A 23,519-nucleotide genomic window follows, 5' to 3' on the forward strand; every position below is an offset into this window, starting at 1 on the left:
TTATTGATAAAGTTACATAAGTTCTGTGACTCTGGTATAAACAATCGTTTACTAGACAAAGAGTCATTTTTAAATACAAATGAGAAATGAATCTTCAAACTCTGTTCAGGCATCATTAGCTTTCTGTGGTAGCAAGTGGAGAATGCATCTTAGAGATCACTCCTTATGTTATTCCCAAAATAACTGCTTTTAATTTGTTTGTTGTCATCTAAAATATTGTATTTCTCTCTAGTTGTTTGAATTATGTTGTCATAAGTTGATGTAAGGAAAGGAAATCGTAAAGAGAAATTTTAAGTTCTAAATTGTATTAATTTCAACATCATCATTGTAGGTTGGGAGCAGTGAAAAATATCCAACAAATTTTCATATTACTCTATATATGTATTACATAGAATTCAGCTTGCTAGGTTTCATTTTAGCAGATTTAGCTTAAGACTCTAAGGCCAACCCTCTGTATGTGTGGACGCAAAGGGCTGAATCTACTACATCATTTTATATAAGAAACTTGAGCATCCATGGATTTGGGTATTAACTGGATGGAAGGCCGGTCCTGGAATCAATCAGCTGCAGTTTGTAGGGGGAGGGCTGTACCACTCTCTACCTGATTTTGTGTTCATTCATCTACAAGTCCTGGTTCTCAAAGGTGTTAGTTCCTGATTCACTGTCTCTTTCTCTCTGTTCCTACACATGTCACAAAATTAGGTGAATTGAGTAACCATGTAGATGATATTCAAATATTTCTCAATACTTTGAAATTTTCTCCTTCAATGATTTTGGTCTCTAACCCACCTTGGACTCTTTTTCATAGTCATATTCTAGACTTTGCTATTATCCCAAATTGCATTTCTTCTATTATCTCAACTTCAAGATCCTGTTCTCCAAATTCAACAAATCTTTGACTATACTATTTATTGACTACAAATTACTACAAAATATCTATTTATTCATCCAATAAATATTTATGTGTGTATTCTGTGTCAGGCTGTGGAGTAGGTGCTGAATATGCAGAAATGAGCAACAAACTCTTGCAGGAGAGAGAGATGAAATGAAATAAAAACTTAAAAAAAACTTTAATTTTAGAGTGGAGAGTGAGAGTAAAATTTAGTAGAATAACTATAAGCTAATATGCTTGTGCAGATAAGACATGATGATGTCTTCAACTAAGTTGGTGACAGAAGTGGTCAGATTTGCAATATATTGGAAGTAGAATAGATAAGAAACACAATTAGAGATGTGAAGGGACTGAAGACAAGGAAGGAGCAGACAGTTGTATCATAGACTATAAGAAGGAGGACTTCAGGAGGAATTGGATGTGTAGAAGATGAGTAGTGTGGTGTTGGATGTGTTGTGATTAGAATCCCAAGAACTAAGGAGTCATGAAGTAGACATGTGAATATATGAGCGACTTAGGAAGGAGATGAAAATCAGAGAAAAATAGATGATGTTTGAAGCATGCAAGTGGGTAAAACTCCCCAAAGTTAAGTTATAGCCTGAGTAGAGAAGATATAGAGCTGTGTCCTGGCTCCTTCCAAATTTTACAGTCAAACAGAAGAGCAAGCAAAGGAGATCGAAGAGAAGCATACCATGTCCCATTACTTCATGGGAAATAGATGGAGAAACAGTGGCAACAGTGTCAGACTTTATTTTTTTTGGCTCTAACACCACTGCAGATGGTGATTGCAGATGGAGACGCTTACTCCTTGGAAGGAAAGTTATGACCAACCTAGTTAGCATATTATAAAACAGAGACATTACTTTGCTAACATAGGTCAGTCTTGTCAAGGCTATGGTTTTTCCAGTGGTCATGTGTGGATGTGAGAGTTGGACTGTGAAGAAAGCTGAGTGCCGAAAAATGGATGCTTTTGAACTGTGGTGTTGGAGAAGTCTCTTGAGAGTCCCTTGGACTGCAAGGAGATCCAACCAGTCCATCCTAAAGGAGATCAGTCCTGGGTGTTCTTTGGAAGAACTGATACTGAAGCTGAAGCTCCAATACTTTGGCCACCTCATGTGAAGAGTTGACTCACTGGAAAAGACCCTGATGCTAGGAGGTATTGGGGACAGGAGGAGAAGGGGACGACAGAGGATGAGATGGCTGGATGGCATCACCAACTCGATGGATATGAGTTTGAATAAACTCCAGGAGTTGGTGATGGACAGGGAGGCCTGGCGTGCTGTGATTCATGGGGTTGCAAAGAGTCGGACACGACTGAGCGACTGAACTGAACTGAACTGAATGGTTGAAGTGTACTGAAGTAAAGTCCCACTGATGGACATTTAAATTGCCATTGATGTTTCTTTAGCAAAAAAGTGTGCATGTAATTTTTGCTATTTTCCTGATTATTTCCTTAGGATACATTTCCAGAAATCATCATCATCATTTCATATATTATTGGTCAAGTAGTGTAAATTTAACATAGTTAAGAGAATCACATAGTTTGATTAATTCTATTTTGTTTTCTTATGTATTAATATTAAGGGTTACATTTTGTTTTCCAGTTCTACTACTCCTACATGAATTAACAAGCATTCCTATGTAAGAGCATAAAATAAAAGATAACTAATTTCTGGTCTTCTAGGAAATAAAAATAAATGAGCACAAGTTTCTCTAGCAAAGTCTAGAAGCAATTGACTTTACACAAATTATCCTGCATCTCTCTATTTGGTAGCAATTTCTATATTTTACAAACAAAACCGAAGTAGGAAATAAATACATCTAAATTACTAACATGGAACTTTTAGCTAATGTTTTGTATTACAGAAAATTCAGTTATCAAACCATTATAAGTCATTGTTAACTATGTATAGAAAAAATCTGAATAGGCTGATTTTTGCATTCTGTTTTTTGAATTATTTTCTTCCATGTTAGCATTTGTATATTTTTCTCCTATAAATATTCTTATAAACTCAAAGATCCATTGATAATGAGTTAATATTACAATAAAAATTTTTAATATTTGTGTTTTTTGTGTTTTAGAGTATCTAATTTATTGGCAGAACATGGCTCACTGGGATCTGGGGCCTACAGATCAGTAGGCGAATGGCTAGAAGCAATCAAAATGGGCCGATATACAGAGATTTTCATGGAAAATGGATACAGTTCAATGGACGCTGTGGCTCAGGTGACCTTGGAGTGAGTAATTTTTCTGATAATTTTTACATAATTGCTGGGGCGAGAAAAATTGTTCAGAAACCAATCTGGATGAGATCAAGGGAAATCAGTTACCCTTTGTCCGTGTGTGGCAGCTTTCAAAGAAGCATCTTCATTTTTAGCCTGTATTGTTAACAGCTGCATGATTAATGCTACTTGTGGCCAGTATCTTTGCTTCTTTGCTTCAAACAAATAGTATTTGAGTATTTGATTGACTGGAATAACATCTTGGCAAGATACTGGTACTTTGTGTTGTAGAAAAGATGTTTTCTTGACAAAAGTTTTTCTACTGATACTTGTGTTATATGAATGTAAATACAAAACAAACTGTAAGCACAATTGGTGCTGCTAGCCCTATAACAACGAAACATACTCTGAAGTTTCGGCTTGGGTGAATACCCAGATAACAACAGCTTAAACAAAGCTTGCTGGGCAGGAATCTCATCCCGTTTACTCTATCAATGGTGCATCTTATATTCTTGCAATCCAAGGATATAGTAGACCCTGCCTTGATTTTTGTTATTTGGTACTATCTCAGTGGAAACCAATTGTGCCCTCTTCTTTTTGCACGTTTAAGACAAAATCTATCAGATCTTATTATATAAAAATCACTAGAATTAAAAATTGAATTATTTAAGGTTGTAAGTTGTTTGTATTTTATTATATACTCTGTATGTGTCATTATTTTAGCCTAATATTTGTAATTTGTGAAAACTAACTGTTGTTATGGTGGTTACATCTGGATTACATGAACACAAATGATGTTTTAACCTATGAATATAATAATAACAGTTCAAATTGCCTACACATTCAAAGGTTAAAATATTGTTGTAAGTTTTAAAGCATGGTAGAACTTTCTAAAGCACTAAACCACAGACTTTCTTCCATTACATCACATAATATGAACACTGAGCACTTGGTTCTCACCATTTCTACTCTGGCATTCTCTGGTTCATTGAACTCACTGCCTATCCACAGAAAAGGTAACAGGGTACCATCACTGATCACCAATTAATGTCACTTTCTCAGAATTTCTCTTATTCATAACTATAACTAAAAGGACCCAAAATCACCACTCAGCTAGCCATCTTAATTTATTGAATATCATTCTCACCATCACCACTAGATCATATCTACTTGAGAGCACATATACTTTGCCCATTATTTCTTTGGACACTCGAAAAACTCATTAGTACTATATTTGAAATAGTAAACAGAAAAATTTATTGATAATTTAAAACTATTTTTACATGATTGCTATTTAATTTTTCAGTAAAAATGGTCATTTTAATTTATTAAAGTCATTTGTCATTTTATATTAAAATGATACTGTAGGTATTTCTTCTACCCAATGTCAGATTACTTGTAAATATATAATAAAACTATTTGCATTAAACCATGTCTCTCTTTTTATTAAAATAGCACATATACATGTATATATTTATATCCACTACTTTTTTGTTTCTCCTTAACAGAATAGTCATAATCACTAATAATGGCTTTTGCATTAATTCCTCTGTTTTACTTTCATTGGGGCCCCCAAATACTATAAATATGTTGAATATTTTACATTATGGTTTCACTTTTTCTTATTTCGATTAATTCCTTTCTGTTTGCTTTTCTATTTTCCCTTCCGTTTCAAAACTCTCTCATTTTGTATGTTTTCTTTCAAGACTTAATCGCTTCTCTCGTCTTGTGATGGTCTGCAGCTTGCTTCAATTTTCCTGTATTTTTGTCTGGTCAAATCTTCTCTGCATGGGTCAGTTTCTTCTCTCTCTGTTGCTTTGATAGCATGTTGCCTTCTGTATTGCCTCCTTTCAGATATTTTATGTTTTAACTTATTTACTCTGACCTAGGAATAAGGTGAAATTAAGAGATTTGCCAACATCTTCCTGTTCAGAGAATGTTGGTCTCAATGTGTCAATTGCTTCAGTTTCCTGGGGCTATAAATACCACATTCCTTACTAGGAACTGAGCCAACCAGTCTTAAGTGAAGCCGCTTTATTGGAGAATCCAACACATGTCTTCTTCTTTATTGTGTTTTTGACCACATTTTCCCCCTATTAGTAAGAACATATTTATCAAAATGTTATGTTAAATAACTCACAGAAGAATGAGTGATCAGTTACTTGTTTGGTCAAGAATATAAAAAAAAAAAAAGATTATATGTGCATTTTGCTTGCTCGTGACCAAAAAGGAAAAAAAAAAAAAAATAAGCCAGTCATTATTAAGGACTATGACAAAGGAACTAAAATATTAGTAAAGACAAAGACAAAATCTTAAATAGTTAAAGATTTATTTCTACATGGTCTTTGTTGTTGTTTAGTCACTAGGCCCTGTCTAAATAATAATTTTATGTAGCCTGTATAAACTATAATGAAATAAGATATACAAGTATTATTGCCAGAGTATAATTTTGAAACTGAGAACTGGAAAAATATATTCATACTTGTAAGAAATGCTTGGGAAAAAAGTTAAAATTAATTATTATAAAGCAAAAGACCAAACTGCCATTTACATACATAAGAAAAATATGTTATTAATATAATTTGTGCCATCAAATTTGTTCTCATGATGGATTTTGAATAAGGAAGAAGAAACAATTATAATTTTTCAGAAGCACATACTTTGGTGACAATTTCCTTCATAGAAGTTTAATTTTATTTATGTTTTTTTGGCCAGCACATATATGTAAGGCTTGATGTGGAATAGAAATGAAATATTTTAAGAACTTAGAGCTAAAATGTATTCAATGAAAGTGGCTTTCAACTTCAGATATTTCTGTCTGCTGTTCTCTGTGCCTAAACTTGGCTGTTCTGTGTACGGCGCTCATGTGACGACAATTGTTGTAGCAGCAATGATGCAATCTGTACTGTGGTGTTTAAGTGCAGGGAGTTATGGTCTCCAGGGGGATCTGTGGGCTTGAGGTGAGTTGCACACTGAATCCAAATATTGGAAATAAGGACAGTATCACAGCTGTTTTTTAAACTTCTTGTCAGATCAGTACTGTCAACTTTTGATTATTCAGAAAATAAATAAAATCCAGTAAACTTTATGATACCAATCGTGTGTAAGCTGAAGCAATTCCTATTTACTTATTTATTAAATTAGGGTCTTAAAATGTTAAAATTAAGTGTCACAAATCTAAAGCCAAAATTTGTGCACACTAACTCAAATGGAGAATTCCATGCACTGTATAGCCCATGGGGTCGCAGAGAGTCGGACATGACTGAGCCACTTTCACTTTTACTTTCAACCCAAATTTAACTTATCAATAAAGTCATTATGCAAAATTTATTATATGCCTAAAGAACACATATGAGTACTTACTATCCTCTGTGTTCTGCATAAGTACTCTAAAACATCCAGTGTGACCCTTACAAGGTCTCAGTCATTCAAACTTATAGCTAGGTCATGGTTAAGTCCTCTCTTGCCAAGATATATGTATACCTTGTACAGTACATATATAATGATTGTCAGGATTCTTCAAAGTGAACCAAAAAAAAAAAATCCCAAACATACAATTGCATCATAAAACTATGACAATAAGAATAAACACTTAAATTTAATGAATGTTCATTAAGCTCTCTTCTCCCTTCTCCTATCCAGCCTGTGTTGGTGGGGCTAAGTAACCAGTGATGTGGCTAAAAGATGTGTAAAGCAGAAGGGAGAAGAATGTAAGGGAATGTTTCCTCTACCAGTGGATAAATTACATCCTGAATAATCAAGAGTTGGCTCCAACATCAACTAAACCTCTTGTTTAGTTTCTATTTTTTATTCTGCCATTTAACACCATAATACCAGTGTTTTCCATTATTTTATATTAGGAAATAACATTTGAAAAGAAGATTGGAATGTTGTCACAACAAGGGCAATTCATTATATTTACAACTTTTCTAAAACTAATCATGTTTTGTTGACAAAATTAAAACTGTTTTTTATGTAACAATATTAGTCGATCATGTTTAGATTCATAAGCCTATGCTGAAATTTAGTTTATCATCATTAAATTGGCTTTGGGTATTACTTAAGATTACACGTGGTCATGATAAAATTAGTATCATAAATGTAAAGGGGACATACCTAAAACTTTCCCTTGCTACAAAACCTCCTATATAGATAAATGAAATTATTAAAATAACACATTTTCAAGTATTTTTTTCAAAAATAATTATAGAGTAGCACCTTTATGATGTAATGGAAAATACTTTTATTTTTATCAAATTTCTCACATTATTACTGTTAAATAGACCATTTAATAGGTGCTTTAAGAAGTAAAATGGAAATTACTGGAAATCACAAAAATGTGAAACAAAGCTACATTAAAGAAAATACCATAGTGTATTTATCAATATTGGAATAAAGTTACTTAACCTTTACAGGAAACATTTTCCTAATACCTTTTTAATTCTCATTTGTGATTTTAGTAGGAAAATATTAAGTGGAATTTTTAAAGAAACAACTTTGCTCCTGAGAACAGATTTAACTGCTTGAATAATCTTGTTTGTCCCCACATTTTCAAAATCACATTGTGTAAAGGTAAATGTACACTGCAGCATTATAATCATGCTACTTTCTAAATCTCTGCACATTAATTTGACAGCTTTTGAAATGACAGGTCAGACTTCAAAAACAGCATTCCATTAAAGACACGTAATTTATGACAGTATGTAAAACTGAGTGCTGTATTTTCATAAATCCATTTATCCCATGGAAAGAGGTGTAGATAGAGGTGGGAGGTGAAATGTAAGAAGAGAGAGGAGAAGGATAGAGAATTTCACTGGTATGAAATTCTGTATGAATGTTAGGGGATTATCAGGTCATAAGATGACCCTAAATAAAATTTTGTGCTTGGGAAAATTTAAACAAATTTTACTTAACATCTAGATACATGAAATGTTCTGAAGAAGGTCAGGTTTTATTTGCCTATAAACACAAACTTTCTAACTGTATTAATCAAATACAATATCTTAAAATATTCATTCTTTAGCATGATATAGATGTCATGAAAAATGTAAATTCCCAAAGCACTGAACCAGATTCTTTCCTGTAGTTATTTGCAGAGAATGAAGTTATATGTAGATATATTAACAGATAAAGACAGTGGAAACAAAAATAAGTCAAACTAATGATTTAATAAGAGGCAAAGCAACCAAGAGTTGGAATATGGGAATACATACACACTTACGCCCATGCACCACACTCCAGAAACACACACACTTTAAGGTTTCGGTCTGATACATGCAAAGTTCACCCTGTTTGAGGAGGAAAGTCTGTAATATTTCTTCAGGTCTTTCAGAATAACTATAATAGCTATTTTCAAAAACTCATTCTTAATAATTGGATTAGCCATATGGATTCTGCAGTTTAAGTATGTATATATTAAATCATTGCTTTCAAACCTTTGTCAGAACCACATGTAGGTTTATAAAACATGATAAAACATATGTTTTAAACTTTATTTCAAGTTTTAATTATTTACATTCTCTAGTAGAGATTAACTGCTTTCAGGTTAAGAAATTTTATCCCCTTTTCTCCTGACTTAAGTCCAGAACTTGGTAGTGAGCACCCATAAATTGTCTTCATAATTCATAATACATGTTACATGTGGAAATAGGACAGTGTTAATTAGCCCATAACTGTAGTTGCCATGAAGTATAGACTGGATTACCATAGATTCAGTCAAATAATCATGTGTTTTGTTTCCTTCATTAAATATCTTCTTTCTTTTGGAATTCTGGATCTTTGATGTTATATATACAGATTTTTCATTTCACAGATTAATAAATGTCTGCATGTAATTTAAAGTTTTTTGCTCAATATTATGTCTCAGAGAAATGAGAAATTGTTTTCTCATCCATAAAAGGAAATTAACAAAAATCTACATCCTGTTGCTTCTATATTTTCCTAGCATATAGGAAGGGGACATCTTAATTGTTACCTATTTTATTATATTTATCGCAATGCTTCTTAGCCAAGGGAGATTTTTCCACTCAAGGGGCACTTTGCAATGTCTGGAGACATTTTGTCTTGTTACGACAAAGGGCCAGTGGCCATCCAGTATTTCTGGTATTTAGTGGGAACAGGTAAGGCATGCTGGTAGATGCCCTTCAATGCACAGGGTAGCCCCTACAAACAAAGAATTATCCAGCCTGTAATATTAACAGGGGCAAGGCTCAGAAACCCTGGTTTAATTGAAAAAAGACAAGATTAAACTCAAATCTCTTCTGTTCCTGTGTTAGTCTGCCATTAGCTATTTTACAGTCTATTCATGACTAGTGAAAGTCAGTCTGTCTGACTCTTTGCGACGCCATGGACTGTCTATGGGATTCTCCAGGCCAGAATACTGGAGTGGGTAGCCATTCTCTTCTCCAGGAGATCTTCCCAACCCAGGAATCAAACCCAGGTATCCCTCTTTGTAGGTGGATTCTTTACCAGCTGAGCCACCAAGGACGCCCATTCATAACTAACAACAGTGATTTTGTTTAAACTGAAATTTTACTGGTTTTTAAGTTTTGTTGATGATTGTCTTCCTTGCCTCGTTATTCTTAATTTTATTATACTCTGGTGTCTTGTAGCTATAATAATTTCTAAATTAAATGTTTCACATTTACATTCAAATAAAGAAATGTTTCCACCATAAGTGTTCATTGCTTTTTCTTTAGCTATTTGCCATTTGCTAAAACTCTCATAAGAAATCAACAAAAAATAAAAGGAAAAAGACACCTAATGTATTACTTTCTGGTGCTACTAAGTCACTTCAACTCTGCTCTTCAGCTGTGTCCAACTCTTTGTGACCCCCATGGACTAACCGTAGCCCACCAGGCTCCTCTGTCCATGGAATTCTCCAGACAAGACTACTGGAGTGGGCTTTCCTCTTCCAGGGTATCTTCCTGACCCAGGGATCAAATCCACATCCCTTAGATAAATAATATTTCCAATACTAATCACATAGAACTTAAGTACCCATTTATTAAATTTCTATCCTCTGATAATTAAGAGATTTTTTGAGTGTCCAAAACTATTCAGTTTTACCTATAATTCCAGTGCAATTGTATCCAATTCTAAAGAATTCTAAGACAGTCTGAAATTAGTACATTTACTGAATGCAAAAATATTCTCCTTTTAGCATAAAGTGTTAAGCAGAGTAATTATCTAAGGAAATCTAACATGGCAAACATTTTAAAATCTTGTCATTGAAAAATCTTGAATCACTAGTGCTCATTTTTTAATAATTAACATTATTATTTGTCAAACATATCTGAATTATTATATTTGTCAAATGCATATTTTGGGAAAATAGAATTCCTGGGTATCTTGTGAAACAATATTTAAAAACCATGAGCTCCTGCTTTGAATGCCAAAATATGCTATTAGTTTAGGAATCTAAACATTTGTAAGTTTATTTTGAATAATAAGCTTGTTAAAAAGAAATAATATAAAAATCTTTTTTGAAAAGATCTCTTGATAGCGTGTAATCTTCAGAATGCTCTAAACGCCAATAGAACCAAGATATATTTGATAAAGGAAGAAAGCTGTGCTACTTTGGATTCCAAGTAAAAAATAAAATATTTTAAGCATTATCAGAGCAATGTAGTGATGATTAGCCCCTGAAGATACCCGATATGCAAAATGATTGTGCTGACTTGAGTCATTTGAAAAGTTTGGTCTTCAACTGCTTAGCTATGAAATTTTTTAAAGTATATTTTATGCTTACTTCTTTTGGTAAAATAAAAAGTGCTCATTCATATTGTAGGTCCACGTTTTCAAAACCATGCAATGAAATTGTACCCTTTAATTTAAATATTTATTGAGAGAATGTGCAAGTTTGTTTTTTCCCTGCTCTGTGCCATCCGAAAAATCATCCAAAAGCGGGGGGCAAATATGTATATCACTTCTTGTTTTAAATATTTTTTGACTGCAAACAGATTTTAAGGTACAGTTTTAGAGCCTGCATTTGAAAATTGGACCCCATATATCTAAATTGGGACTGTAATCTAATTAGCTTCTGCAAAAGGTTTGCCTCTTTGTCAACGTGAGGTATTGTGCTGTGCTACAAACTGAGTCAATACATACATCCAATGTGTGCTTTCTTCATGCAGGGATTTGAGACGGCTTGGAGTGACTCTTGTTGGTCACCAGAAGAAGATTATGAACAGCCTTCAAGAAATGAAGGTGCAGCTGGTCAACGGGATGGTGCCATTATAACTTGTTTATTGTCGCTTCGTCAAGTGAATGACTCTGCACTTTGTAAACAAGCTCTGAGATTTATTTTAACAAAAAACAAAGGGGAAAAAGGGAAAACTCAGTGATTTCCAAACATTAAGAGAGCATTTGTTTCAGCCACAGAATTTGTAATCAGTGTTTTACTAAAATCTCTTTATCTTCCTCTTGGTGTCTTCATTTTTCATGAAGCAAATATAACCTGCATGGAATAAGAACATGAAGTTTAAACACTATCTTGTATTACAACAACAAAATCCTTCTCCCTACTTCTACAAAATTTTATACATGAAATATATAACTATATATAGCACCTTTTTAGACTGAATGAAGGCAGCCCCTTTCAAAACTTCCAAGAATCTACTTGAAAGGAAAGTTTGATAGCCACCTGTAGGCTAACAAAAGCTGCAATTTACTGACGTTTACTTCAAGTCTTAATTGTCTACATAAGTGTATTGAAGAGCAATATGGTTAGATAATTTCTAAATAGATATCTTCTTTTGTAATTTTAAATGCTGTTACACAGCGTTAAGTTATAGAAACTAGTGTATAAACATGTTGCTTGATCAAGGACAAGTACAATACAGGGTGTATATTTATTTTTCTGTGTTATAAAGTTTACTTTTAGTTGCTCTTCTAGATACTACTAGGTAATAAATGTGTATATACTGTATAATTTGCTGTATACCCAGGAATCAATTTACGTTGGAGTTTTGTGTGTGTGTGGCTTGCACATATGTGTATTACCATTCAGCTTGCATTGTTAATAGTATTTTAATTTTAGCAACATTCAGGAACAAGCATTCCAGGGTATATTAGAAATAGGAGAAATAGGGAAGCGGTAAGACAAAATCTAACAAAAGCTTGTGTCTTTTTTCCTCTCATGTGTCCAAAAGCTGCTAAATCTTTCTATTCAGTAACAGGAAATGTCTATAAGACTAAATCCCCTTTGGTGTTTTAAAAACATTTTGTGATATCTGTGACAATGCAGTTTTTCTAGCCATTAATCTTGCACCCCTGTAAGAAATTTCACCTTTCTGAGTCCCAGAAAATATCTTGTCAAGCAAAGTTGACACCAAAGGGCACATTTTCAGCAGGATGTAGAAGGATTTAACTGTGCAGACTTCTGTTAATATTGTTAAATCCAGCACAGAGCACCAAGCATTACTCCTAAGTGTTAATCCTTTGTAACCATTTCCTTTGTGGCCCAGCTCTAGAAATTTTGATACTAAAGCAGCAATGGAATGATGTCAAATACATCCATATATTTTTTTTTTCCTTTTAGAATTTTCTCTATGGCAAGACTTGACCAGTTTTATTTGTTGATGGCTGTTTTTTCCTTTGGTTATTTTATCTTGTATTCAGTTACATTGAATTGATCTTGAGGAGCCACTCTAAAGTGCTATTCAATTGGCCTTATTAAGAAATATAAAATGTCCTATGTACATGCTATGTACCAAACTTGGTGAAGAGTGATATTTGTGCTGTAATACAAATTAAACCATTTATTAGAGCCTGAGCAAAACTGAGCTCCTTGGTGGAATAACCAAGTTCTTTTGTATTATTATACTTTATAAATCATGAAATGACATGATTTTTCAAGGAGCACAGCATTTAAACAAAATGCAGCCTACTTCAGATTGTCAACAGCAATAGAGTATTGGAGTAGCCTGGATTAGTGACATCCATAAGGAACATACTTGCATTATATTGTCAGTATTCCCTCTCTCTCCCAAAAACCTGTTTCAGTCAAACATTAGCATGTAAAGGAATAAATTCTTCCTTTTACCCTACCCACCTTCACTTAAGTGGCTCTTTGCTAAAGAATATGGGGGGGGGGGGGGGACAGGGGGAGAGTTTTAAACAATTTCAAATGATATACTGAGTCCCGTCCAAATAGAGCTATAATTCTTTATGGGTATATACTGTACCATGGGTCCACACAGACTATGCTTAATTATATTAGTTTAGTGAAATTTCTGAAGAAACTAGAGATGGCTACAACTTTGTCTTGATGAAATCACAAGTAAGCAGGCATCACTTTTATGAAAGATGCATTTGTTCATTTCAGGAAAAATAGTAAACTAGTTCCTTTTGTACAAAATAATCAGAGATTGTGTTGCACTTATTGAATTTTGTAAAACCAACCTAATCTAAGTGATAAAGTAACAGTTGAGAAACTTCAAGTAAGAATATATTTGTCAATTAAAAAGGTAAACTACCATAAAATTAAATTTGATGGACTAACCACAGTTACTTATACATAACAAATATATTTAAATTGTTCTCCAGCTTTATGTGTTCAAAGATGATTGCAAGGTCAGGATGGAGTGTATCTAAGCAACTGGAATTTGATGTTTTAATGAAGGTTTTCTCTTTTTCACAAGAGAATATTTTAAATTGATTTTAATTAAATTTGTTTGCTTCTTTTGCCACCTTGATGTATATTTTCAAAAGTAAATTGAGATGAAAGTTAAATAGACACATAGCTTTCATCCCTATCTCACTTTGGTTGAGATTTTCTAAGGAATGTCAATATGATTTTATATGATGTACTCCTCCTCAAAAAAGAGAAAATAATTTATTTCTAAAATATTTGTTCACCACTGGATATGTCACCAATTGGGAAGTGCCAATCTCATCTATAAATGTGAGAAGTGGAACAAGGAGAGAAGCAGCTTTTGTGAAATACAGTGAGGCAGTAACCCAGGGCAAGATTTGACAAATCTTGATTGTGTGATTTCTTATCCTTTTGGTTAATATTGTCACCCAGCAGACAACCGAAAGTAAAACACAGATTCAATAATTTTAGTACATAAGATAGATTTGTCAAATCAAACATAATGTTATTTTAACAATAGCAATACCTTTAGACCATAAGTCTTTCTCAGTGTTTAACTTTGAAAAAGGTGTACAAGCAGGAAATAATTTTCAAGTTACTGATGCCTGTTGAAGTCGCTCAATGACAACTTTTATCAATCATAATTTGTTTTCTAATCTTGCCATTTGCTCGCATGTAAAAATGACATACTCAGTTTCTCTTCTTGGCTGTTGGAAATGTGTGCATTGTATGTTAAAAGGTGAAAATTTTGATTTTCCCATTTAAAAAAAACTGATGTGCATGTTTTATTTCTTGTGTTTTAATCACCAAGTCAGTATTCTGAAGTTGTAGGATTACTGTAAAAATTATATTCTAATATTCTATCTAAACTTACGTGTGATCAGCATTCTTAGTTTTAGAGTTGCCAAAACAATACAGAACATCCTTAACTCAGTTTGTAAGAGTTCTAACCAGTGCGCAATGGTGAAGAAATAGTTTCCTATCTCAAGTTTAAATGGAAAATTAATATCATTGAGCACTTAATGTGTTTGCATGTCTGCTATTTAATCTCCATGTGAAAGTTAAAAGATTTTTTTTAACCACCATTCTTTATCCCATGTAAAGTGGGCTCTCAGAAGCACAAGCAGAGATACTTACCTATGGAAGACATTTTTTACTGTAATCGTGCATTGGATGGCAAATGCCAGTTGAGTCAGATGTTAGAAATTTACTAGATGTATGATGTTGCGTAGTAGAATAAGACTCTTTTCTCATTTTGTTCTTTCTAAAAATAAGAAAAAAGAAAGATAAGTATGATAGTAAACTGTCTTTGCTTATGTCCTGCCAGATGTGTAACCTCAAAATAAAAGTAGGTACAATAAGATGATGATGATGATAATGAATAAACAAAGTGCTAGTTTTATTTGGAATTAATAACTAGAATAAGTCATCATTTTTTCAACTCTGTAGCACAGCTGGTTACATTGAATATTTTCTCTATTATGCTGTTAATTATATAGCAATGTATCAAAGAAGAAATAGATAAGAACTTTCTTTTCATTTCTTGTTGATTTATGAAAAAGTCTTTTTACACATAGATGATTGAATGTTCTTGTTCAGAATGACCACATAATTATTGCTTAGGGAAAGACACCAATTCTTTTTTAGAAAGAGTCTTTTATAATAATCAGAATCAAATGTCATTTGTTTCTTCTAAATGTAAGTGAAAAAAGTTGATGGTAGCAAAATACGTCATGTTTATTCAGGCTGGGCTGTCTTAACAGTAGAAGTCTCAGTGGTCAACATACTTCTTCTTTAGACTGCTATTAGTTTTATAATTAATTATTTTAAAGTGTGTAAATTTCATTTATAATAGTCTGAGGATAAAACTTAGACTCACTCATTTGTTAATATGTTTATTTTAATGTTTTAGTTTCAGGCAGGTTATAAGCAACTGTATAGAGTTATTTTGTTCTGTGTTAGGCACTGGGATAGCTCAGATCCATGCCTCAGCATTAATTCAAAGAAGAACTAGCATTTCTGTATTTTTTTTTCTCCATTTGAAGTTCTCTGTGCATTTGGTTTGTGTACATGTTTTTTGTAGTGTAAGATACAAAATTTTATATTTTTTCAGAAAATAAAAAACCCTTTGAATACAGTTAATTCCAATTGTCATGCTTTACCTTCCCCCAAAAGACTTTAAACTTGCAGTCTTTGTATAATGATTTCAGTTCCTTCTGATAAACATGTTGGGATTTCTTATGCTAAATATTAAAATGCAATCAGCATCTATTCCCTCAAAGACATATTCATGAATCTTTGCATTCAAATATTTTTTGCAACTAGAGTTTGACACTGAGATTATTGGACATGAACATAATTATATGAAACCTAATTAGAAGTTTGTGACAGTGTTATACAACAGTACTAAAAAAAAAGGCAGAAAACTGTGTGTACTATCTGCAAAAAGACTTTCTGATGCCTTTCTCATCAACAAGCGTGTGCTTATGGCATAGGGTGGAGGGGTTGCATTCTTGCAGGACTGTCATTAAATGCAAATGCTCCTCTTCTTCTCTGTGTATTGTATCATGCTGGCCTCCTTCTGTAAAGAGCATAGCAAACAATCTACTGTATTCAAGGGGATATTTGTATTTGGTTTACATTTACATTCATAAAAAGTAACATCACCATGCCTATGGAAATAATCCCTAACCCTTTTGCCTGTGCAAAAAAAAAATAATAATCACTATGACAAGGGATAATATTTGACATTTGCTTTACTCTCATGTGAAGACTATGAATACTTTCTCAGCAAGTAGTCTAGTCTTGTTCTTGCTATACTACAGAGGTATAAAGATCTTGTGATAAAAGAAATTTTCCTGCAAGTAGACACTCTTGACCAGGTTGAAATGATGGGGTGGTGGTGGAAATGCTAATTAGCATGTAATAAGAATGCACTGTTTTGTATTACAGTTTTTTACACTTACCTTTGAGGTACATGTTATTGTCTCTGCTTTACTGATAAGGAAACAATGACTCAAACCAGTTAAGAAATTACCCAAGGTATGACTTCTCTTCAAAGACAGGATGAAACCCACATTTATTTGCGACCAAACCCATGTACTGATACTTTCTACCACACTATTCTGATTCCACATTGTGCCATGTACATAATGGATTAATTTAAGCCAAACTGCTAATTTAACGGATGCCAGAACTAAAGGTTAGTGATAAAAAATGATGTTCACACTTTTCCAAAGCAAAATGTAAACCTTGGCTGGAAACCAGAATCCGATGGATTACATTTCTAACATACTCAGTTTTCAGAATAAACCAGATTTTGGGAGTCAAAAAACTTGTTTTTCCTTATTTGGATTCTTCCACTGAGTAGTAACACAATCTAATTCAGTGTATTTTTCTAATATATGTTTTTTTTTTTTTTCACCTACAAGCTTAGGAAATTGTAATAACTATATATTACTAAATTCCATCTATGATATCTTAACTTCCCTATAAAACGTTGAAGTCTACAGGTGATTTACTACCAAACTATTACTACCAAAAGTAAAATAAGTAGATATTTCTGAAAATCCACAATAGCCAAATTTAGGAGTTTTATATAAAATATTAAATGCATTTGCTTGAACTTAGCACCTAAAATTAATAAATTTGGTTAAAGTTGGCAGAAATGCTGAAATATAGATGACTTTTTTCATAGCAATAGTTTTTAAATCATCCCTCCACTTTTTTTAATAGTTATGACAAATACAAATAGGTTGGGATTATTAATTTCAATTTGAGGTTTCTTAGTAATCCTAAATTTCCAGAAAGTAAAACTCTTCATTCAATGCTCACAACAGTTCTTTGAGACATTTATTCTGTTTCACTTTTGATCAAAGGCAGAAATGGAACTTGTGCAAGATTAAGTGATTTTAATCCGGATCACATAATATATCCCTTCTCTCTTTTAATGTTAACCTCTTTGCCCCTGAATTTCAGATGATGCTCTCCTACATGTTTTTGAATCTGCTCCATCCATTGGTCCTGCTCCTGAATACCCTCAGCTGTCCGTATCCCTGACTCTTTTTACTTTCATTGTGAGGAAAGACAGCACTGTGGTGGTCTGGAGCCAGCACATTGTAACCTGATCTGTCACTTCATAATTGTGTGAACTCAGGCAAATCATTTAACCTCCCTGCCTTCAGGTATCTCAACTATTAGTGAGGAAATAATGAGACTGTTAAAATAACCTAAGAATATTGACACAGAGAGTAAATGTAGTATCTGTTACACAATAATGCTTCACTAAATATTATGCATCTTTATATATCCTACCCTATCATCCCTTCACTATCAAGACATAAGAGAATAACCTTAACTTTCTTATCTCTTCCTTTCTTTAATTTCACTGAAATTGTTCCTTTCATTCAATATTTGTTTTAACCTAATATTATCAAAACTTTCAAGCATATAAAATTTGATAAAAGTTTAATAAATTCACTTGTCATGTAAACTAGCTTCACTTATTATAAACTCAATGCCTATCTTGTTTTGTATGTAACTTCACTATCTCTCTCCTATATTAAAAAGAGGAAGCATGGAAGTTATATCATTTCATAAATAAATATTTCAGTGTGCATGTCCACAATATATAATTTTAAATATATAATCATAATACTATGATCATACCTAAAGTTTCATAATGTTTTGAAATATTTTCAAATATCCAATCAGTATTCCCATTTTGTCATACCTTTTATTTAAAGTTTCCTTAAATCAATATCCAAATATTCCCTTAATTTCCTATAAATTGGCAGTTGGACTTACAGATTGAGGAGAATCAAACTCAGATTTGTTTTTTGTTTTTTTAAAGAATGCATCATAGATTTCACATACTTGCATCACTACAGCTTTTTGCGTTTTCATACCATTCATGAGGTTCTTCAGGCGAGAATAATGGAGTGGGTTGCCATTTCCTCCTCCAGTGGACCACATTTTGTCAGAACTCTTCATAGTCAACAAGAATCTGAAACACAGTACTTGGGTACAAACTCAAAAATAACAGAATTCAACATCATAGTAATACAAGTCTATACCCCAACCAATGTTGCTGAAGAAGCTGAAGTTGACTGATTCTATGAAGACCTACCAGACCTTCTAGAACTAACACTAAAAAAGTGGTCTTCATCATCATAGGGGATTGGAATGCAAAAGTAGAAAGTCAAGAGATACCTGGAGTAACAGGCAAGTTGGATCTTGGAATACAAAATAAAGCAGGGCAAAGGCTAGCAGAGTTTTGTCAAGAAAACATGCTGCTCATTGCAAACACCCTTTTCCAACAACACAAAAGATGACTCTATACATGGGCATCACCAGATGGTCAATATCAAAATCAGATTATTGTGTTCTTTGCAGCCAAAGATGGAGGAGTACTATACAGACAGCAAAAACAAGACCTGGCGCTGATTATGGCTCAGATAATCAATTCCTTATTGCAAAATCATGCTTAAACTGAAGAAAGTAGGGAAACCAATAGGCCATTCAGGTATGACCTAAATCAAATCCCTTGTGATTATACAGTGGAAGTGAGGAATAGCTTCAAGGGAATAGATCTGGTAGACAGACTGCCTGAAGAACTATGGATGGAGGCTTGCAACATTGTACAAGAGGCAGTGACCAAAACCATCCCCAAGAAAAAGAAATGCAAGAAGGGAAAGTACTTGCCTGAGGAGGCTTTACAAGTAGCTGAGGAGAGAAGAGATGTGAAAAGCAAGAAGGAAGGGAAAGGAACACCCAACTAACTGCAGATTTCCAGAGAACAGCAAGGAGAGACAGAAGGCCTTCTTCAATGAACAATGCAAAGAAATAGAGGAAAACAATAGAATGGAAAAGACTACATGTCTCTTCAAGAAAATTGGAGATATCAAGAGAGCATTTCATGCAGGAGTGGGCAGACTAAAGGACAGAAATGGTAAGGAACTAACAGAAGCAGAAGATATTGAGACGAGGTGGCAAGAATATGCAGAACTGTACAAAAAAGGACTTAACAATGCAGAACCATGATGGAATGGTCCCTAACTTAGAGCCAGGCATCCTGGAGTGTGACGTCAATGGGCCTTAGGAAGCTTTACTATGATCAAAGGTAGTGGAGGTGATGGAGTTCCAGCTGAGCTATTTGAAATCCTAAAAGATGATGCAGTTAAAGTGCTGCACTCAATATGTCAGCAAATTTGGAAAATGCAGCAGTGGCCACAGGACTGGAAAAGGTCAGTTTTCATTCCAATCCCAATGAAGAACAATGCCAAAGAATATGAAAACTACTGTACAATTGAGCTCATTTCACAAGCTAGCAAGCTTATGCTCAAATCCCTCAACCTAGGCTTCAGCAGTATGTGAACAACTTCCAGATGCATGAGCTAGGTTTAGAAGAGGCAGAAGAATAAGAGATCAAATTTTCAAAATTCGTTGAATCATGGAGAAAGCAAAAGAGTTCCAGTAAAACAACTACTTCTGCTTCATTGAAAACACTAAAGCATTTGACTGTGTGTACCACAACAAACTGTGGAGCATTCTTAGAGATGGGAGTACCAGACCACCTTACCTATCTCCTGAGAAACCTGTATGAAGTCAAGAAGCAACAGTTCAAACCGAACATGTAACAATGGACTGGTTCAAAATTGGGAAAGGCTGTATATTTTCAACCTGCTTATTTAATTTACATGCAGAGTACATCATGGGGAAAGCAGGGCTGGATGAATCACAAGCTGGAATCAAGATTTCAGGGAGAAATATAAAAAACCTCAGATATGCAGGTGATACCACTCTAATGGCAGAAAGTGAAGAGGAACTAAAGAGCCTCTTCACAAGAGTGAAGGAGGGGAGTGAAAAAGCTGGCTTGAAACAACATTCAAAAAACTAAGATCATAGCATTTGGTCCCATTGTATGTGCATGCTAAGTCACTTCAGCTGTTTCTCACTCTGTGGCTGATGGACTGTAGCCCACCAGGCTCCTCTGTTCATGGGATTCTCCAGGCCAGAATACTGGATTAGGTTGCTATTTCCTACTCCATTCAGCCCCATCACTTCTTGGCAAATAGAAGAGGGGAAAAATGGAAAGAGTGACAGACTTTATTTTTTTCTTTTCATTGGGCTTCAAAATCATTGTCACTGTGGGTGGTGACTGCAGTCATGAAATTAAAAAACACTTGTTTCTTGGAAGGAAAACTATGACAAACCTAGATAGCATATTAAAAAACAAAAACATCACTTTGCCAACAAAGGTCCATATAGTCAAAGTTATGGTTTTTCCAGTAGTCATGTACAGATGTGAGAGTTGAACCATAAAGAAGTTTCAGCACTGAAGAATTGATGCTTTTGAATTGTGGTGCTAGAGAAGACTCTTAAGAGTCCCTTGGATTGCAAGGAGATCAAAGCAATCAATCCTAAAGGAAATCAACCCTAAATATTCCCTGGAAGGACTGTTGCTAAAGCTACAATATTTTGTCCACTTGATGTGAAGAGTCAACTCCTTAGAAAAGACTCTGATGCTGAGAAAGATGGAGGGCAGGAGGAGAAGGGGGTGACAGGGGATGACATTGTTGGATGGCATCATCAACTCAATGGACATGAGTTTGAGCAAACTCCAACAAATAGTGAAGGACAGGGAAGCCCAATGTGTGGTAATCCATGGAGTTAGAAAAAGTCAGACATAACTTAGCAACTGAACAAGTCACTATTTATTTATAATTTTAAGATGATTATTTTCATCATTCTTTCTTCATGTAATTGCTCACTACCTTTATGCAGATTAATTTCCTTCATTAATATTTAATTCTTCTGAGCTAGAGTTAACATAGATAAAGCAGAATAGTGGATTGGTGTTATGTTTTACCTGTCACTATTTAAAAGTGATCAAGTGCTCAAACATCCCCCTTATGGCCCTTGGGCCTGATGCAATATTTTATTGACATTCTTTCCTCAACCCTTCTATTCTTATCTTGAGTAATGTCACAAAAATATGAAGACCTTTTTGATTTTATGTCCACCTTAAGTATCCTCCCTTTTTTGGCATCTAAGATCTCAGTATTTCCTGTTTGTTTACATTTCTAGCCAATTATTTTCAATCCTTTCCACTACCTTTTATTATCCTACCTTCCTTTTATTAATAATTACTAAAATTATGGGTACTCTTCCCATCTCATGCAGGGTGCTTTCCCTTAAAAGTTGTATCAACCCACAAGTCTTCAGTTTTAATATTTATGGGAATGGCTTTCCATTTTAAATCTTCAGAGCCAGTCTTTCTCCAAAAATATAGCTCCGTGTAGATAAATTTTTACTAAAACTCTCCAGTTAACTGTAAAGTGTGCCTTTTAAAATCAGCACATCCCAAACTGACTTCCTTACCTTCAACACACCTTATATCTTATTCCATACTCACACTAGAAGATAACTTCCTAATATATAGTTAACAAAGTAGATACCCAAAATTTATGTATTAAATTTTCTTTACCCTCATCTCCATCTAAAACTTACAAAATTTTATTAGTTTCATATTAAATATGCTTCTCAGATATATTACCAGCTAATATAGAAAAATAAGAAGAAAGTCAAAGATAACAACGAGTAGGAAACATAGCCTAGAAAATTAAATACACTCCCGAATATATGAGCATGGAATCCTTTTAGCTGGTAGTAATTATTACTACTACCACATGGTAATTGCAAGAGTGAATTGTTACCTGTGGGAACAGGTCTCAAGTTAATCATAAGAATGCTATATTTTCTCAACCATTGTTACCATAGGCAAGCAATGACAAGACAATATCCACTCTGGGTCTACACTGCCTCAGTGCATTGTATCTGAATAATGATCCATCTATACTCATGCCTACTTTTCCTGGGAACCAATGCAATAGCACAATTACGATGCAGCTGCATGCAGTCAGGTGGTCCCTAAGACAGATAAGAATGAATTGCTCAAATATATTCTCTTTGAGATATGTATCATATGTTATTATTTTCTGATACTTAAGATACGGCCCTAAAATAAGAGGTTGCTGAATAAGATGTTAAAACAAAAGTTACTACCCTGGCAAATGTGTCATCCAATATTAAAAGTTATAGAGTTCTTCAAACATTCTTAGCCAAGAAAGGCAACAGACTAGGGGAACAGAGATTTTCTGAGAAAAAGAAATGTGTAACAAGTAAGTATTGATGCAGTGAGCATCTTATTAGACATGGGCCCATCAGTACAAGGCATCAACCCTAGGAACTGAGGGGAAAAGACCAAGGCCAGAAAACTAGACTGAAAATCCAGAAAACATTCTGCATGTGCATGCACTGCCCTACCCCCAACACACACACATTTTGTTAACCTTTAAGAATATTATCTGTTATGTGGAAAAGAGAAGTATAAAGATGGAAGTGCATATGTACAGGACTCAGAAAAGTAGAGAATACATGAAATGAAGACAATACATATAGTAATTTTGCATAGATATTTCTGAAAAAATTGACCTAAAACCAAAGGTCTTAAAACAGATATTATTAACCTTTTTAATATTGTTTAATACTTATGAATGATAGCCTCAGGGACGTTGGAAAAATCACAAAACTTGGAATTTGGAAAGGAGGACTCACAATCATCATTAAATTCTTAAAGAGCTACTACCATAAAATATTTAGAATCATGACTCAATCATGGAATATCCTCTAGTCAGTGACATCTTGTATTTGTAAGCAAGCAATTCGTGATAGGGCTTTCCTACTGTTTTCATTATTTTTCCGAAGGAGATATTACTTTAGGAGATTAACTTCTTGTATCTCATG

At 33.9% G+C, this 23,519-nt stretch overlaps 1 protein-coding gene across 4 annotated transcripts in view; it reads left to right on the plus strand.

The window, feature by feature from the left end:
• Nucleotides 1–11,718, plus strand: part of EPHA5 (EPH receptor A5) — a 367,821-nt gene extending 356,103 nt beyond the window's left edge. For all 4 annotated transcript variants that reach the window (XM_061145871.1, XM_061145872.1, XM_061145873.1 and 1 more), the window contains 2 exons: nucleotides 2,975–3,130; nucleotides 11,251–11,718. In XM_061145871.1, the coding sequence (XP_061001854.1) occupies nucleotides 2,975–3,130; nucleotides 11,251–11,356 (262 nt within the window). In that variant the 3' untranslated portion in view covers nucleotides 11,357–11,718. The remainder of the gene's footprint in view (nucleotides 1–2,974; nucleotides 3,131–11,250) is intronic.
• The last annotated feature ends 11,801 nt before the right edge of the window (nucleotides 11,719–23,519 follow it).

The sequence above is a fragment of the Dama dama genome, chromosome 6 (assembly GCF_033118175.1).
Source record: "Dama dama isolate Ldn47 chromosome 6, ASM3311817v1, whole genome shotgun sequence".
NCBI lineage: Eukaryota > Metazoa > Chordata > Mammalia > Artiodactyla > Cervidae > Dama > Dama dama.